The sequence below is a fragment of the Phyllobates terribilis genome, unplaced genomic scaffold (assembly GCF_046119375.1).
Source record: "Phyllobates terribilis strain yellow unplaced genomic scaffold, ASM4611937v1 Scaffold_11__3_contigs__length_659146591, whole genome shotgun sequence".
Classification (NCBI taxonomy): Eukaryota; Metazoa; Chordata; class Amphibia; order Anura; family Dendrobatidae; genus Phyllobates; species Phyllobates terribilis.
This window is the reverse complement of record NW_027362771.1, coordinates 424619221-424638794: the sequence shown is the minus strand read 5'-3', so window position 1 is coordinate 424638794 and position 19574 is coordinate 424619221. Positions and strand designations below refer to the sequence as shown.

The 19574-nt window shown below is 45.5% G+C and overlaps 1 protein-coding gene across 2 annotated transcripts in view; it reads left to right on the top strand.

Annotated features, from left to right (window-relative positions):
• Positions 1–19574, top strand: part of IL16 (interleukin 16) — a 219654-nt gene that overhangs the window by 178035 nt on the left and 22045 nt on the right. For both annotated transcript variants that reach the window (XM_073653140.1, XM_073653139.1), the window contains exons 12-13: positions 2796–2868; positions 3395–3807. In XM_073653140.1, the coding sequence (XP_073509241.1) occupies positions 2796–2868; positions 3395–3807 (486 nt within the window). The remainder of the gene's footprint in view (positions 1–2795; positions 2869–3394; positions 3808–19574) is intronic.

The following is a 19574-nucleotide window of genomic DNA, read 5'->3' as shown; positions in this document are numbered from 1 at the left end:
GGAGGTGTCTGCATGTAATGAGGGCCTCTTGTGGAGAAGTCCATCCATGCACCCTTTTGAGTCCTGTGGTACCTGTGAACAAAAGGGTGCCACAATGACCCAAAGCTCACAAGGTGTTCTATAGAAGAATGGATAAAGAAGAATACAGTTAAAGTTTTTTAATGGCCAAGTGACCGTCCTGATCTAAATACTATAGGAATGTTCTAGAATGACCTGAAGTGAGCAGTTCATGGGAGAAAACCCACCAACATAACAGAGTTGAAGATGTTTTGTAGGGAGGAATGGGATAAAATCCGTCCAAGCTGATGTGCAGGACTAATCAACAATTAGTAGATGTTTAGACGCTGTTATTGCTGCACAAGGGGGTCACGCTAAATATTAAAAGCTAAGGTTCACATACTACTTCCACTAACAGACATGTGATATTGGATCATTTTCCTTAAGGCTTTGTGCCCACGATGCGTTTTTTAAGCGTTTCCGCAGCGGCAAAAACGCTGCAGAAAAGCTTAAAAAACGCATGGTAGAAGGTCTGCCATGTTCCCTAACGATAATCCGCATGTGCTATGCACATGCTGCGGAAATTTCCGCTGCGGATTATCATTGTGGAAAAAAACGCAGCACTACCAATTATTTTGCGGAAGCACTGCGTTTTCGCCGCCATTGACTTTCATTGGAACGCATGGATTACGCATCACTGCATCTGTAGATGCGGAATCCAAGCATTCCAATGTACGGATGGTACCCGAGTGTGGAGGACAGGAGACTCTCCTCCAGACCCGGGTACCATAGAACCTGTGAAAAAAAGAATAAAATAAACAATAAATGTTATACTTACCTTCTGACGGCCCCCGCTGCGCTCGTCCTCCCATGCGGGCAGCTCGCAATGGACTGAAGGACCTGTGCTGACGTCATAGTCATGTGACGGCAGGTCCTTCAGTGTACCGCGATCTGCCAGCAGCCAGGACAGAGCAAAGCAAGACTGCGGGGGCCATCAGAAAGTAAGTATAGATTTATTTTTAACCATTCTTTGGGGTCACACTATATAAATCCATGCCGTTTGCATGGATTTATATACTGTAACCAAGTTGTCAAGCACTTTCCAAGTGATGCTAAAATCGCTTGGAAAGCGCTTGTCAACCCGCATGCGGAAATGCATGTGAAGAACGCTTCACATCCGCATGTCCCTGGCAGGAAAAATGCATGTGTGGCGCCCCTGAGGGTTTGGTCGCCACAGAGGTACTGCATCTCAACCAGAGGTGTGGTATCTCATTCTCAGGTAAGGAAGGAGTACAGCTCAGGACCCTAACACCTGCATCCAACACACCACTCCAGGCCAGCAGGAGGGGCAAGATGTCTCTGGTGCTTGCTGAGCCCCTTTCCTGGCTGGAGTGGGGGGGGGACCCAGAAAGAGGGGAACCATGTAGTGGGTGTGGGTGGAGGAAGAAGCTTAGGGGAGCACATGAGAGGAAGGTATAAATTGGTAAGCCATCTTAGAAAGGAGTCCAGTCAGAAGGTTCAGTCAGAAGAGGAGAAGTAAAGGAGCAGAGGCTCTGCCTGGAGGCCTAGACAGTGAGGCCCAAGGCTGAGAGGAAGAAGAGAAGGAGAGGAAAGGGAGCAGGAAGGCTCCAGGAACCAGAAGAAAGGATCCCAGGGGTACGGGCAGTGCGAGAGGCCACCCGTACGTCCAAATCTACCGGGAGGTGGAGGGGTCAGACTGCATACAGGGAATCGGTCCCTCAACTAGTAGAAGATTGCACATCTTAACTAGAAACCGGAGGCTGCAGTATTTCATGTCCTGTAGCCAACACTCCATACCAGTCTCACCAGGAAGGTATCTATATAGGACCCAGGGGACGGAACAGACGTCGCCCGCAAAGGCCCGCAGATACTGGACTGGGACACTTGGTATGACGTTCAGGGAGACAGCAAGAGAGAAGACACAGAAGGGGGTCCTGCTATGTACTCCGGAATTACCTGGGGGTGGACTGAGCCCCTCACTGAGTAAACGCAGCACAGCACGGGAAGTTACTTTGACGTCTGTAACTTGGACTGCAATAACCGTGAGTAAAGACCCTGGGACTGCACCACCTTGTTTCTGTGTTTCTTGCTGCGCCATCACTCCCTGCACTACAACGCCCAGCACAACCTGCAACATCCACACTGCCCTGGAGCTAGCTCTTCCTGTGGAGAGCCACACCATCCCTGCTGCAGTAACATCAGCTTCAGAGGACTGCTCCGCAGCGGCAGCCCCTTTAGCCGCATTCCACAGGTGGCGTCATGAAGTTTAATATATACTATAAAAATCCCCTTTTATTGACCGCCCTGGGTCACGGACCGGGTCACCGCCACTGTGACATTCCCCAGCATCCACCGGCCCTGCACCGGGTACCCCACGGCCCAGGGGGCGCGTCACATGTACAATCCGCATGCGTTTTTTCTGCCAGGGAGATGCAGAAACGCTAAGGAAAAATCCGGAGCATTTCTGCATCGTGGGCCTAATAAAAAAAAATGTGAAATATGAGTTTTGACTCAATGTTTGATTTATTTCTATTTATCTACTTTTAGAACTTGTATGAAAATCTGATCTAGGTTTAAGTCAAGTGTATGCAGAAATAGTTAAATGTACATGCTGTAAACATAAAATAATTTATTTATCACAATAAATACACAATAGATTGTGATAAAATAATCAGGGTTTGAGAACATTATACATGTAACATATCATAATCAGATAAGTTAATAGATAAAAGACATACAGTATTCCAATTCCTAATGTGGTGCTTGTTTTTGGGCAGATCTCTGAGCAGCAGTTGCAGCAAGCTATGGCTGATGCCGTGGAACAAGATCATCCTCTCTACAACATGGAAGGTATGATAAAGCCTGTATCTAAAACATTAGTACAAATAATACCAGTGAAATAAAACATGTCTGCATATCTACAGTAATGAAAGACAAGCAATCCGCTGACAGTCAAGTTGTTCAATTCATCTTGTCCTAAAGGATCTACTATGCCATTGCTCAAAAAATGGATTCCAACTTGTTTATCATCAACAAATACAATGTATTATTATCTTTATCTTTTCTATTTTTCCTCAATTTTTATTTTTATAAAGAAATAATGCAAAAAGATTAATAAAGCCGTAATATAAAAAATATACATTCCTCTCCCTCCAAAAAACCCATGACCGTATGATAACTAAGGGCTCATCAATTGCACAATGCAATCTCCATCAAGTTACTTACAGTTCTCTACCTAAGTGCCATAGAGGATATTTTTTGGAAAGTGTTCATTGTATTGCTGTCTAATAGGCAAGCTGGTAATTATGACCATATTTAATCCAGAAAAACGCCTTATATGCTATATGTAACATTATATATATCTTTTTTATTTTAGGAGATAAAAAGATGTTCTCATGCACCCATGGAAAGTACCAATGTGACCATTGTATAGAGAGGTACGCTGCCTATTTATATTACAGCCGGAGGGAACAGAAACCAATGGTTCGCTCAAGCAGTGACAGCAATTATAACCCCAGATGTTCCAGTGCTGACACTTACCAGTTTTATGACCTAAAAAGCAGGGTACATAGTGTGGACGTGCCCATGCGAACAGAACCCGCTCAGCCACATTATTCTGCACCAGTAAACATGGACGACCCTTCACGGCTTCATAGTGACACTCAGGCCATAACTCAGGTTCTGTGTAAAAAAATTAGTGGACACTCAGGAGAGATCATAGTGAAGAAGCTACCATCAAAACCAGCTCCACCCCCAAGGAAATACTACAGGCAGGATACCAAGGAAGATGTAAGTCCACATATAATCCTGCAATGTCTTGTATGTATTTATGAAATAACAATTTAAGGAATAATATTCAAGGGCACTTTATTCCTTGATCAAGATAGTTGTGTTATATACAATATAGAAGCCTTATATTTGGCAATCTCTATTAAATTAAGATACAGGTTATGCTGTTATATTTATACCATTAGATGAGGTAGTGGAGGCCACCATTTTAAGTAAAAATTTCCTAAGAGGCGTACACCTATTCATGAATTAAGAGCATCGGACAGATGGCGTTCACATCTGTTTGCGCCTCTAAACAAATCGTGCTTCAGTCCCTGCTGGACTAAGATTTGTGGCAAAGTGAACGCTGCTCGTTATGAATATGATGAGTGGCGGTCGCCATGACCCACCCCACCCAAGCTTCCACAACTTTGTCACAGCTGGGTGAAAATGGCCTTAAAACGCCAAAGTCACAAAATTTTAGCGCAGCTTCGATTTGCGTCACAATTATGCAACTTTTCAAAGCTTTTTAAGCTAAAATACTGGCATAAAAGCTCTGATGAATCAGGCCCATTGACTTCTGTTTTGACCACACTGAATTTTAGAAAGTGCGATGTCAAGAAGGAGGATAACTGATAGACACTCTGGAATTCTGGACAGCAGAAAGGTGACATCTGGACCAGAGAGGTAGATTTTCCAAAGCAGTCTATATACTGATGACACTCACTCAGTAGGTGGCTTGTAACTTTGGTTAGGGGCATTTCAGTACAGTGGTGGGGATGGAAGACCGTCTTTGATCATCGGTTCTGTCTTGGATCACAATGCGGGCTGATCATCTCCTGACCCCAAGTGTAACAGCCCCATAAAAATATATGAAGCTATCACACTCGGGGTCAAAAGACCCACAGCCAGTCCGTGCATTGTGATCCGAGATCAGACTGATGATCACGGACTTCTGAAAGAGCCCTTATTGTGGTTGGTCAAAGAGTGTGTTCATTGAGAGGTTAGAAGAAAGATCAATGTAGATGTGCTATTCAAGGAGTTTTGAGGTGAATGAGAGTGGTGATATGATGCGATAAATGCATATAGATGTTGGGTGAAACAATGGTTTCTTCAGGGGTGTGATGGTTGCATGTTTAAAAGAGGAATGGAAGACACCAGAGATTTATGAAAGGTTAATGAGATGGGTTAGGGCTGTGATAAGCACGGTAGTAAGTTTGGGAGGATTTGGGATGGAATCAAATGCAAAGGAGGTGAGGTCTGAGGTCAATCTTTTTTAAATATGAAGAAAAATCTTCTGCTGAAATGAGGAAAGTGGGAGGAGGAATTAAGTGTTGTATAACTGTTTGGGGTTTTGCGATAGAGAAGTTAGAGTTGTGAAGTAGTACTGTTCAGAAGAGGTAAGAGCCGACTTAAATTAGAAAATTTTAAAATTGCTTGCTTGCATGTGATAGTCTTTTTGTGAGTATGTTTTCTTCCAGCAACCCTCGACAGCTTTTCTGGGAGATTGGTTATCCCATGGTTGTCTATTGACTCATCGCATTAGCTATGCATGAGAAGGGCAACTGAGTCAGTAGATGATATGAATAGTTTGTATGTTTTTGTGCAGTGATAAGTACCTTGGCCTTGTTGCTATGTTGAAGGTATGGCTATTTGGCCATAATTCTTTTAAGGGAGACCACTTCTGCTCAGACTTCTCCAAACAGTAGATTGGTGTAGCTGGGTTCCACAGGTCATTGCCAGTTCTGAGATGATGGCAATGCTGGACATCTTCTTATTTGGAAGGGAAGTAAGTATGATGTGTCTTTCATGTACTGCACTAAGTTTCCTTGGCTGACTGCTGCATCTATAGTCCTCAATGTTGCCCATCTCTTGTTGCTTCTTCAAAAGAACTTTAACAGCACATATTGAACCCCCAGTCTTCTTTGAAATCTTTCATCAAAAAGGGGAAAGATTTGTATCCAAAATATCAGCTATATTTGTAATTAGCACAAATTTCCAAAAAAGGAAGCCAGAGAAAAAGCTCTTAATGAAAATATATGTTTATTATTCCATAAATAGAAGAACCATAAAAAGTTTACATTACATTAGTGGTGGCTGGTGGGAGAAGCAAAACCAGGTTAGGCAGATGGAAAAACCCAATGAAGGAGACCATATCCCCCATAGAAGAGCACTACAACATTAGCAAATAATTCTATATGACAAAACCTGTATATATCTGAATAAGGATTGCAAAAAGCGTAGTAGTCCGATAATCAAATGTTATCTCATCCTGATCAGTTTAACCGTATATTATAATATGGTCTGGCTATAATGTCATTTATACAGGGTACACCAGTGTTTAAAGCACGGTCTGCAGATAAGCAGGCATATGTGCCAAGACCCTTTGTATAGCCAATAAGAAAACCATTCAGGATAAGGTGAAACGCGCGTCGAGGCGCGCTATCAGCTCCCTCCTGGCAGAGCCTGCACATTATATGCAACATGTCACAAGGTAAAAGCTACCGTTATATTTATGAACAGTACTAGAGTTACATAGTTCTAGCACATGCATTTAAACATGTACCGCACAACAACTATTTTGTGATTGCTTATCCTGAATGGTTTTCTTAATGGCTATACAAAGGAACTTGGCACATATGCCTGCTTATCTGCAGACCGTGCTTTAAACACTGGTGTACCCTGTATAAATGACATTATAGCCACACCATATTATAATATACGGTTAAACTGATCAGGATGAGATAACATTTGATTATCGGACTACTACTCTTTTTGCAATCCTTATTCAGATATATACCAGTTTTGTCATATATAATTATTTGCTAATGTTGTAATGCTCTTCTATGGGGGATATGGTCTCCTTCACTGGGTTTTTCCATCTGCCTAACCTGGTTTTGCTTCTCCCACCAACCACCACTAATGTAATGTAAACTTTTTATGGTTCTTCTATTTATGGAATAATAAACATATATTTTCATTAAGAGCTTTTTCTCTGGCTCCCTTTTTTGGAAATTTGTGCTAATTACAAATATAGCTGATATTTTGGATACAAATCTTTCCCCTTTTTGATGTTATATTCTAGTCAAGAGATAATTTAATAGGTGTTATTCTTTGAAATCTTTGTTTGCGAGATACCTTGCTGATGCAGTATAACTACCTTCTGTCATGTTCAGTCATGCCATAGTGTATGACCTGTGACATGAAACTGTCTTCCACAACCTCGCCTTTGTAGCAGTATTTCTCCATTCCTCTCCCAGCCTTCTACCCAGATATTTCTGTTTTAGTTAAAATCTGTGTTTCAACCTACATGAAACTGATGATCATTATCACCTGTTTTGTATAACTGGTTACTCAAGCACCTGACTTTAATCCTACAAAACCCCTAACTTTATGCAAGTGTACCTATAAGAATTCATGATGTTTTGAAGCCTAAGGATTGTTCCACAAAATATGAATTTCTCTGTTGTTCATCCACTTTGTATATTGTGATAAAAAATAAATCTGTCAGTAATATGCCCCCTACTCCACCCCCAAAATCGCCTATATGGGCATTAAGGACTTAAATAAGTAAATCCATCAACATTTTTCTATCTGTAACAGCAATCTTGATTGAATAGTTTTTTTATCAATATGCAAATGGAGCAATACGTTTTAAGGGTGTCACAGAGCATTTAACTAGTCTTTACTTCCACAGGTTGTTTCCCACCCAGCATTAGCCTCTTTATTTTGATTGATAGCATTGATTCTAAAAAGACTATGCTAGATGGGGGAAACAACATCGGGAGGCAGTGATTTCTTAAAGGAACTCTGACAGCACAGAATGACCGTTCAAACCAAGTCCCGTCGCTCAGTGCTCCATAGCGGAGCCAATCATTTAAATACACATTCCTACTTTCTTGCTTTCCTTCTGTCTGTTTCTGGAAAGGGGCTTGTCCTGATATGGGATTCAGTGATCAAAAACGTGTCAACATTTTGGTGCTAATCTGGCACAAAGTAAGCCAATTATTGGGTGGTGTAAACTTAGACTAAACAGACTAGACCAAATGTATCAAGCAGCATGTCCTACTTTGATAAATTTGTTATATTTTAAGACAGTCTAGTTGAAGTTTCATTAGATTTGCCCCAATCTGCCTGTTTAATGTTCTCATATGTAGTCTTTGCTTTTTTTTATTCACCTATCGGTATACTGGCCAGGATTAGCATGTTGGTTCATATAAATCCTGTACTTGCTTTCGTATTGATTTACATAAACCAGATGCCATTATATTCACTTGCATGTTATAATATCTATGGCACATTAGATCAATTATACAAAAGTCAGGATGTGGTTTGGCAAAGGAAGTTAGAGCTTTACACATCAGTTTACATTGTTTTACAGTTCCTTACCACTTTCAAGATCTCAGCTGCTATTAGTGAATGGCGACATTCTGATACATATCCGGAGAATAAAAGCCCATCCTGACCTAAAATTTCTCCCATGTGAGGAATGGCTGCTACTATGCATCCAGTCTAAGCAGTTTAGAGCTACACTGGTAGGCTTTACCTACACTGATGCCATGTATCTGACTACATTTGGGGAAAGGACCTGCCAACCATGGAGTTTCAACTACTAACAGGAAATATGAAATATTCTATTCACTGAAACATAAAAAAAAAATGGTTTAGAAAAGTGCAACTGTCAAGGGTGTATCAGGTGTGACAGACAGTTGTCCTGGATCCAGCTGTAGAAGGTCATTGCCCTTGGCTCTGCAGGCACCTTCTTGATCTTCTCTTATCTGTAGTGTAGTGATATGCTTCTCCCTCTAGGACCTAGCAGTTACCTCCACTTTCTGCTGCCAATTGACACACGCTTGCTGGATGTTTAAATACCTTCCGTCTCTCCAGAGAGTCGCTGGTGATAGCTCTATTTTCCTCTGTCCAGGCTTGAAGTACTACTAGTCGGCTAGTGTCTTCTTGGAGTTCCCTTGGAGGATAGTTGTCGTGATCTCTCTGGTGTCTTCTCAAGCTAAGTGTTTCCTTTGTCTGTTTACCCGTTTGTCTTTAGTTTCAGTGGGGGCTGACTAGTGCTCACCCCTTCCCCTCCCTACCTAGGGCTTATTGCTAGGGACAGTCAAAGATTAGGTTTCCTGCTCGGCGATAGGTGCGGAACCTATTTAGGGAGGACATTAGGGGAGTCAGGGTGACTGTCAGATCTGCCTAGGTGTCTCCACTCCCCCTTCCCTTAGTGTTTGGGCTTCCTCCCCCTCTTCCCTTTGTTGTGCTCTTAGTCTTTTCCTCACCATGCGTGACAGCAAGAGCCAGCAAGTATGGCATGCCTCATATTAATTAGAAGAGGACCTGTGCATGATTCTTGTTGGGTGCTGCATAGTTGTTTTGGCAATGGTATAGCCTAAGGCCTCATTCACACTTCCGGGTTTAAACATGTATGTGAAAAATTGGTACCAGTGTCATCATTGTTTTGTATCAGAGTGTATCTGTGTGTCTATTTTTACCATCAGTGTCATCAGTGTTTTTCACAGATAGATAAATGAATAAATTACAAAGCTTCTCCTATACACTCCCAACATTATTTACAGACCGCACACAGATGGTACACTGATGCCATCCATGTACTGTACGTGTTTTTCACTGACCCATAGACTTGTATTGGCATTTTTCTTCCATGATACTGGAGAAAAACTGACATGTCTCTGAGAGTTTTGCATGAACACATGGTCTGTGAAAGAACATGGACATGTGAAAAGCCCCATAGACTATAATAATTGGATAGAGCAAATATGAGCAACCCGGACATCTGAATGAGGCCTAAAGGTCCATTTACATTGTGCAATACATAGTGTTAAACGACCATGCTTGTCAGTCAGCAATTACTTAATAGCCTGTTTATACCAACAGACTGCACTTCAGATGAGGGGTGGACACAGACAGATGAGGGCCCCTGTGCAAGAACAGTATATGGGTCCTTTGCAGTCCAATAATGTGTCTGTGACACTATGACAACAGCTGCTTTAGAGGTAGAAATGGGCCCCATTACCTATTGGGCCCCTGAGCGGCTGAATAGGTTGCACCAATGTTATGTCTGCCCTATCTTCAGATGTGCACTGAGTGATCTGTAATAGATTCAGTGCACACAGGCTGCAATTGTTCGCATCAGCACAGATCCTTTTTACACAGGACGATGTGCTGCCAAGTGCAAAAAATCATTTCCCCTGATGACCAAGAGTTTTGATTGTTCACTGATGATCGGCAGCCAGTAGTTTAGACTGCATGAGTATCAGGAAATGAGCGTGTAAAAGCACCAGAGGCGTAGCTAGGGTTTTGGTTCAGGGGGAGCGAAACTTCTGAGTGGGCCCCTAACCAGGTAACCCTGATTACAGCTATGGTGGCGCACCCAGATAGTGGATGTAGGAGAACCTCAGCAGATCAGATGATGGCGCTGTTACTAAAAATAATCTGTATACAAAGACCAGCACTGATATTACCGCCATATGGTGACATATATTGATAGATGCCAGTCCTGCAGAACATATAAGAGATCACAGCACAGTTATATATAGTACCTTACAGCTGATGTTCTTTCTGATTAAATTGTTCACTTTTCTCGTCTTTTCCATCTGGCCCAGACTGACACGACGACTTCTCCAGCCAGGGCTCAGAGTCTCAGGTCTGCAGAGATCACAACAAAGACACATTTGACTCCTTACATTTCAGGCACTGACCACATTTATTCCCAACCTGCACAAACTTCTCATCCTGCTGATACCCCAATACTGAGCCTCAGCTGAAAAATGTGTCCCTATTACTGCACCTACTGTGTGCCCTCTAGATGGTAAAACAAACCTCTAAAATATAGTAATGCCATGTGCAAGTGTCCTACAAAACAGTGCCCACATTGTGTCCCCTAGAAAGTAATAGTGCCCCTTTGACAGTCACGATAATCTGAGTTCCCCTATAACAATAAGTGCCCACTTAAGATTTAATAATGTCCTGAGTCTCCCGCCATATAGAGCTCCCCTCTAACTAGTATGATGTTCTCCTATACACGATATAATTCCCCATCACTGTATAGTACCCCCACACAGTATACTGACCCCTTAGTAGCCCCCAAGCTGATGGCTCCAACACTGTATGATTGCCCCCACACTATAAAAAGACCCCACATTATCTCCCACACTGTATGATGGCCCCCACACTGTACAAAGACCCCACATTATCTCCCACACTATATGATGGCCCCCACACTATACAAAGACCCCACATTATCTCCCACACTGTATGATGGCCCCCAAACTATACAAAGACCCCACATTATCTCTCACACAGTATGATGGCCCCCACACTGTGCAAAGACCCCACATTATCTCCCACACTGTATGATGGCCCCCACACTATACAAAGACCCCAAATTATCTCCCACACTTTATAAATAGCCTACATATAGTATAATGCACCAGATAGTCCTCAATATAGTATAATGAAATCCCCATAGTCCTTCATATAGTATAATGCAACCCCCATAGGCAGATTCTGTAGTAAAATGCTCCCCTCTATAGACAGAGTCTGTAGTATAATGCCCCCCATAGGCAGAGTCTGCAGTATAATGCCCCCCTCATAGGCAGAGTCTGTAGTATAATGCTCCCCCCTCCTCATAGGCAGAGTCTGTAGTATAATGCTCCCCCCCCTCCTCATAGGCAAAGTCTGTAGTATAATGCTCCCCCCCTCCTCATAGGCAAAGTCTGTAGTATAATGCTCCCCCCTCCTCATAGGCAGAGTCTGTAGTATATTACTCCCCCCATCTCATAGGCAGAGTCTGTAGTATAATACCCCCCATCTCATAGGCAGAGTCTGTAGTATAATTCCCCATCCAAAGGCAGAGTCTGTAGTAAAATGCACCCCCCCATAGGCAGAGTCTGTAGTATAATGCTCCCTCTCTTATAGGCAGAGTCTGTAGTATAATGCTCCCCCCACCTCATAGGCAAAGTCTGAACTATAATGCCCCCCATAGGCAGAGTCTGTAGTATAATGCTCCCCCCTCCCCATAGGCAGAGTCTGTAGTATAATGCTCCCCTCTCCTCATAGGCAGAGACTGTAGTATAATGCTCCCCCCTCCTCATAGGCAGTCTGTAGTATAATGCTCCCCCCTCCTCATAGGCAGAGTCTGTATAGTATAATGCCCCCCATAGGCAGAGTCTGTATAGTACAATGCCCCCCCATAGGCCAAGTCTGTAGTATAATGCCCCCCCATAGGTAGAGTCTGTAGTATAATGCCCCCCCATAGGCAGAGTCTGTATAGTACAATGCACCCCCATAGGCAGAATCTTTAGTATAATGCTCACCCCCTCCCCATAGGCAGAGTCTTTAGTATATTGCCCCCCCCCCCTCTCCCTATAGGCAGAGTCTTTAGTGTAATGCTCCCCCCTCCCATAGGCAGAGTCTTTAGTATAATCCTCCCCCCTCCCCATAGGCAGAGTCTTTAGTATAATGCTCCCCCCTCCCCATAGGCAGAGTCTTTAGTACAATGCCCCCCCTCTCCCCATAGGCAGAGTCTGTAGTATAATACTCCCCCCCTCCTCATAGGCAGAGTCTTTAGTATAATGCTCCCCCCTCTCCCCATAGGCAGAGTCTGTAGTATAATGCTCCCCTCTCCTCATAGGCAGAGTCTGTAGTATAATGCTCCCCCCTCCTCATAGGCAGTCTGTAGTATAATGCTCCCCCCTCCTCATAGGCAGAGTCTGTATAGTATAATGCCCCCCATAGGCAGAGTCTGTATAGTACAATGCCCCCCCATAGGCCAAGTCTGTAGTATAATGCCCCCCCATAGGTAGAGTCTGTAGTATAATGCCCCTCCATAGGCAGAGTCTGTATAGTACAATGCACCCCCATAGGCAGAATCTTTAGTATAATGCTCACCCCCTCCCCATAGGCAGAGTCTTTAGTATAATGCTCCCCCCTCCCCATAGCCAGAGTCTTTAGTATAATGCTCCCCCCTCCCCATAGGCAGAGTCTTTAGTACAATGCCCCCCCTCTCCCCATAGGCAGAATCTGTAGTACAATACTCCCCCCCTCCTCATAGGCAGAGTCTTTAGTATAATGCTCCTCCCTCTCCCCATAGGCAGAGTCTTTAGTATAATGCTCCTCCCTCTCCCCATAGGCAGAGTCTTTAGTGTAATGCTCCCCCCCTCTCCCATAGGCAAAGTCTTTAATATAATGCCCCCCCTCCCCATAGGCAGAGTCTTTAGTATAATGCCCCCCCCATAGGCAGAGTCTTTAGTATAATGCACCCCCCTCCCCATAGGCAGAGTCTATAGTATAATACTCCCCCCCCTCATCATAGGCAGAGTCTTTCCTATAATACTCTCCCCCCTCCCCATAGGCAGAGTCTTTAGTATACTGCCCCCCCTCCCCATAGGCAGAGTCTGTAATATAATGCCGCCCCCACCAGGCAAAAAATAAATAAACAGTACTCACCTCTCCTCCTAGTTCCCTCGCTGCTCAGAGCACCCGGCCTGCACACATCTTCAGCACAGCGGGCCGGGCGGCAAGTGATGACGTCAGTCACAGTGAGGGGACTGATGGGAGAGGGAGCGTCAGTAAACTTGCAGCGGTGATGGGCGGGGGGCCAGATGCTGGCACTAGGGGCCCCCCCTCCTGCTCAAGGGCCCCATAGCAGCCGTCGGGCAGTGCAGGTACATAGTCTCCCTGCTCTGCCCGGAGTGCAACTGTATCCAGCGTGCTGCCACCGCCCCCTTTGCCCCTCCAGTAGCTACGCTACTGAAAAGCACATTAAGCGTTCACTCACACTTGTGTATAAGTAATAGGTCCCATTCCCATCCAGGAGAATGGAATGATCTTTTATCACTTGTCATCCGTATGCAATCAGGTTTTTTTTCTCAGCAGCTATTATTCTTTTACAGGTTTATTTACAGTTTTCAATGCTCTAGAACTGTAATGTATCCATAAAAATCGGCTGACATACTGATGGTACGTATGGCATCCGTTTTTTTCGTCTCGCACTGTCCGATTTCGAAGTGAAAAGCATGCAGAAAACTCTCGTAGAAAAAAATGTACAGATCTGCACTGCCTCATTGAGTAACATAGGTCTGAGTGAAATTCGATTTTTTTTTTTTTATGATTTCACTCGCACATTTTATACGCCAGGGTGAGCAAAGCCTTAGAGCAGGGGTCTCAAACACGTGGCCCGCGGGCCGCATGCGGCCCCTCCGGCTGCTTCTTGCGGCCCGCAGGCACAGACCCCGTAACTATCGCGGCTCTCTCCTGCAGCCGCCGACATCAGCGCTGTAATGCAGTGTATTGCCGCACAGAGACTGTCTCTCTGCACAGCAATACCAGTGTCGGCCACTGGCCTATCAGAGGCCAGCAGCTGACCTCTGTATCCCAGCACAGCGGCGTATGACGTCACTGAGCAGTATCCTGAGCGGAGTATGGGGGGACGGGGAGCCTGAGCGCAGTATGGGGGGACGGGGACCCTGAGCACAGTATGGGGTGGGGCGGGGACCCTGAGCGCAGTATGGGGGTGACGGGGACCCTGAGCGCAGTATGGGGGGATGCGGACGGGGACCCTGAGCGCAGTATGGGGGGACGGGGACCATGAGCGCAGTATTGGGGGATGGGGATGGGGACCCTGAGCGCAGTATGCGGGGACGGGGACCCTGAGTGCAGCATGGGGGGACAAGGACCCTGAGCGCAGTATGGGGGGACGGGGACCCTGAGCGCAGTATGGGGGGGGGATGGGGACCCTGAGAGCAGTATGGGGGGGGATGGGGACCCTGAGAGCAGTATGGGGGGGACGGGGACCCTGAGCGCAGTATGGGGGGACGGGGAGCCTGAGCGCAGTATGGGGGGGACGGGGACCCTGAGCGCAGTATGGGGGGACTGGGACCCTGAGCACAGTATGGGGGGTCGGGGACCCTGAGCGCAGTATGGGGGGGGACGGGGACCCTGAGCGCAATATGGGGGGACGGGGACCCTGAGCGCAGTATGGGGGGGACGGGGACCCTGAGCGCAGTATGGGGGGGACTAGGACCCTGAGCGCTGTATGTGGGGGGACGGGGAACCTGAGCGCTGTATGTGGGGGGACGGGGACCCTGAGCGCTGTATGGGGTGACGGGGACCCTGAGCGCAGTATGGGGGGACGGCGACGGGGATCCTGAGCGCAGTATGGGGGGGGATGGGGACCCTGAGCGCAGTATGGGGGGGGGGGATGGGGACCCTGAGTGCAGTATGGAGGGGACGGGGACCCTGAGCGCAGTATGGGGGGGACGGGGACCCTGAGCGCTGTATGGGGGGACGGGGACCCTGAGCGCAGTATGGGGGGACGGGGACCTTGAGCGCAGTATGGGGGGATGGGGATCCTGTGCGCAGTATGAGGGGGGGGACCTGGATGGGGGACATGTCTGCAACATAAGGACCAGGATGGGGGACCATGTCTGCAATATGGGGGACCAGGATGGGGGACCATGTCTGCAATATGGGGACCATGTCTGCAATATGGGGTACCATGTCTGCAATATGGGGGACCTGGATGGGAGACCATGTCTGCTGGATGGGGGACCTGGATGGGGGACCATATCTGCAATATGGGGGACCTGGATGGGAGACCATGTCTGCAATATGGGGGACCTGGATGGGAGACCATGTCTGCAATATGGGGGACCTGGAGGGGAGACCATGTCTGCAATATGGGGGACCTGGAGGGGAGACCATGTCTGCAATATGGGGGACCTGGAGGGGAGACCATGTCTGCAATATGGGGGACCTGAAGGGGAGACCATGTCTGCAAGATGAGGACCAGTTCAAAAGGTGTATAGAAAATAAAATTGTATCACTAAAAATGTCACTTTGTCATGAAAATAATGCGGCCCCCCAAATTAAACTTTTGTCTCTCAGGCTTTAAAACAATTAAAAGTGTTGCCCCCTGCTATATTTTTGTCTTAGGCCACGTTCACACGTTCAGTATTTGGTCAGTATTTTACATCACTATTTATAAGCCAAAATCAGGAGTGGATGAAATATGCAGAAGTGGTGACGTGTTTCTATTATACTTTTCCTCTGATTGTTCCTCACCTGGTTTTGGCTTACAAATACTGATGTAAAATACTGACCAAATACTGAACATGTGAACGTGGCCGTACAAATAGGCCCATGGTAGTCTTAACTAGAGATGAGCGGTGTTCGACTAGAACTGTTCGCCAATCTCAAATTCGAGCTGTTTTGGGCGGTGTTCGAGTTGTTCGACGAACGCGAACGATTTGCAAAAAATTCGGCTATTCGAGGTTATGTTCGATAACTGTTCGTGCACCAAAAGCGTGTCCTGCATGTCTGGCGCTATTTAGAGCACCAATCATGCAGGGATTGTCTGCCACTCACTGTAATGCCACAGCCATGGTGGTTGTGGCATTACAGTGATTGCCCAAATCGATGGGAACAGTGCCAACAGTGAAACATGAAAAGCCGGCAATTCAGCAGCGGCATACACCGGTACCCGACAATTTAGAACCGAAAGAATAGAGCTTCACACATAGATTAGATAGATATAAACATGTCAGCCACATATATACGAAGTACAGTGAAAGTGCTGCTTACTGTACTTGTCATTTAGCGTAAAGGATTTATCAAAAAAAATAATAGTGTTTTCATGCACTGTCTCTTTAAAAAAGCCGGCCGGCAATTCAGCAGCGCTACCCGACAATTTATAACAGACAGAATAGAGCTTCACACATAGATTAGATAGATAGAAACATGTCAGTCACATATATATGAAGTACAGTGACAGTGTTGATTACTGTACTTGTCATTTAGTGTAAAGGATTTATTAAAAAAAATAATAGTGTTTTCATGCACCGTCTCTTTAAAAAAGCCGGCTGGCAATTCAGCATCTGTACCCGACAATTTAGAATAGAAGGAATAGAGAATCACACATAGATTAGATAGATAGAAACATGTCAGTCACATATATATGAAGTACAGTGACAGTGTTGATTACTGTACTTGTCATTTAGTGTAAAGGATTTATTAAAAAAAATAATAGTGTTTTCATGCACCGTCTCTTTAAAAAAGCCAGCCGGCAATTCAGCATCTGTACCCAACAATTTAGAATAGAAGGAATAGAGAATCACACATAGATTAGATAGATAGAAACATGTCAGTCACATATATATGAAGTACAGTGACAGTGTTGCTTACTGTACTTGTCATTTAGTGTAAAGGATTTATTAAAAAAAATAATAGTGTTTTCATGCACCGTCTCTTTAAGAAAGCCGGCCGGCAATTCAGCATCGGTACCCGACAATTTATAACAGACAGAATAGAGCTTCACACATAGATTAGATAGATAGAAACATGTCAGTCACATATATATGAAGTACAGTGACAGTGTTGGTTACTGTACTTGTCATTTAGTATTAAAATAAAGGATTTATTATTAAAAAAATTGGCGTTGGGTTCCCCTTAATTTTAGGCTCTAGCGGAGGTTAAGCAGACGGCTGGGGCAGATGTTTGAAGCCTGGGAAGGGGGTAATACCCACGGAGCTTCCCAGGCTACTAATATCAGCCCCCAGCTGAATACATAGCCTTTACTAGGTATTAAAATGGGGGACCCCCCAAAAAAAATGACGTGGGGTCCCCCCTAATTTAATAGCTAGCAAAGGCTAGGCAGACAGCTGGGGGCTGATATTAATAGCCCAGGAAGGGAGCCATGAATATTGGCCCCCTCCCAGGCTAGAAACACCAGCCGTCAGCCGCCCCAGAAATGGCGCATTCATAGGATGCGCCAATTCTGGCACTTAGCCTCGCTCTTCCACGCTGCCCTGGTGCGGTGGCAGGGGGTAATAGGGTTGGGGTTGATGTCAGCTTATAATGCCAGCTGACATCAAGCCCAGGTTAGTAATGGAGAGGCGTCTATAAGACACCCCCATTACTAACCCCATAGTCAAAGTTAAAAAAAACACAAACACCCAGAATAAAGTCCTTTAATTGAAATAAAAACACAATCCTTTATTGTTCTAAATTAAACCATACTTACCATCACGCCCATTCCAGCTGAAGCCAACGATCTCCTGCAATAAAAGAAAAATAATAAAGCAACCTCATCCTTACCTTTCCATGGTTCCCAGGACAGCTTCAGCTCTGCTACATCGAGATAACAGGCTGGACCGCAGCAGAACGCTGCCATCCAGCCTGTCATCCCGCAGACACTGAGAAGCGCAGGCATGCTTGCGCTCTGCAGTGTCTGGCTGTGACGGCATAAAGATGAGACGAGTTCATGTCCAATGATCTCAGCTCACCTCATGCACGTCACTGACAGTGTGGGAGAATTCTCACGCTGTAGCGCTGAGTGCAGGAGAATTTTCCCACGCTGTCAGTGACGTGCATGAGGTGAGCTGAGATCATTGGACATGAACTCGTCTCATCTTTATGCCGTCACAGCCAGACACTGCAGAGCGCAAGCATGCCTGCGCTTCTCAGTGTCCGCGGGATGACAGGCTGGATGGCAGCTTTCTGCTGCGGTCCAGCCTGTCATCTCGATGTAGCAGAGCTGAAGCTGTCGTGGGAACCATGGAAAGGTAAGGATGAGGTTGCTTAATTATTTTACTTTTATTGCAGAAGACATTGGCTTCAGCTGGAATGGGCGTGACGGTAAGTATGGTTTAATTTAGAACAATAAAGAATTGTGTGTTTATTTCAATTAAAGAACTTTATTCTGGGTGTTGTGTTTTTTTAAATACTTTACTAGAAATTCATGGTGGTCATGTCTAATATTGGCGTGACCCCATGAATTTCGGGCTTAGGGCCAGCTGATAATGCCAAGCTGGCCTTAACCCCTTTATTACCCAGTGAGCCACCGCACCAGGGCCCTGGATGAGTTGGGTACAGCGCCAGAAGATGGCGCTTCTACGAACGCGCCATTTTCTGGGGCGGCTGCGGACTGCAATTTGCAGCGGGTGGGGCCCAGAAAGCTTGGGCCTCCCTGCGCTGCGGATTCCAGCTCCCAGCTGCCTAGTTGTACCTGGCCGGGCACAAAAATAGGGCGAAGCCCCACGCATTTTTTTTTTAAATTATTTCATGAAATTCATGGAATAATTAAGAAAAAAAGGGCTTCCCTATATTGTTGTGTCCAACCAGGTACAAATAGGCAGCTGGTGGTTGTGGGCAGCCCGTCCCTGCCTGCTGTACCTGGCTGGACACAAATATAGTGCGAAGCCCCACGTCAATTTTTTTTTAATTATTTCATGAAATAATTTTTTTAAAAAAGGGCTTCCCTATATTGTTGTGTCTGGCCAGGTACAAATAGGCAGCTGGTGGTTGGGGGCAGCCCGTTCCTGCCTGCTGTACCTGACTGGACACAAATATAGGGCGAAGCCCCACGTCAATTTTTTTTAAATTATTTCAGGAAATTCATGAAATAATGAAAAAAAAATTGATGTGGGGCTTCGCCCTATATTTGTGTCCAGTCAGGTACAGCAGGCAGGAACGGGCTGCTCCCAACCACCAGCTGCCTATTTGTACCTAGCCGGACACAACAATATAGGGAAGCCCTTTTTTTCTTAATTATTCCATGAATTTCATGAATTTAAAAAAAAAATACGTGGAGCTTCGCCCTATTTTTGTGTCCAGCCAGGTACAACTAGGCAGCTGGGGGCTGGAATCTGCAGCGCAGGGAGGCCCAAGCTTTCTGGGCCCCACCCGCTGCAAATTGCAGTCCGCAGCCGCCCCGGAAAATGGCGCGTTCATAGAAGCGCCATCTTCTGGCGCTGTACCCAACTCAT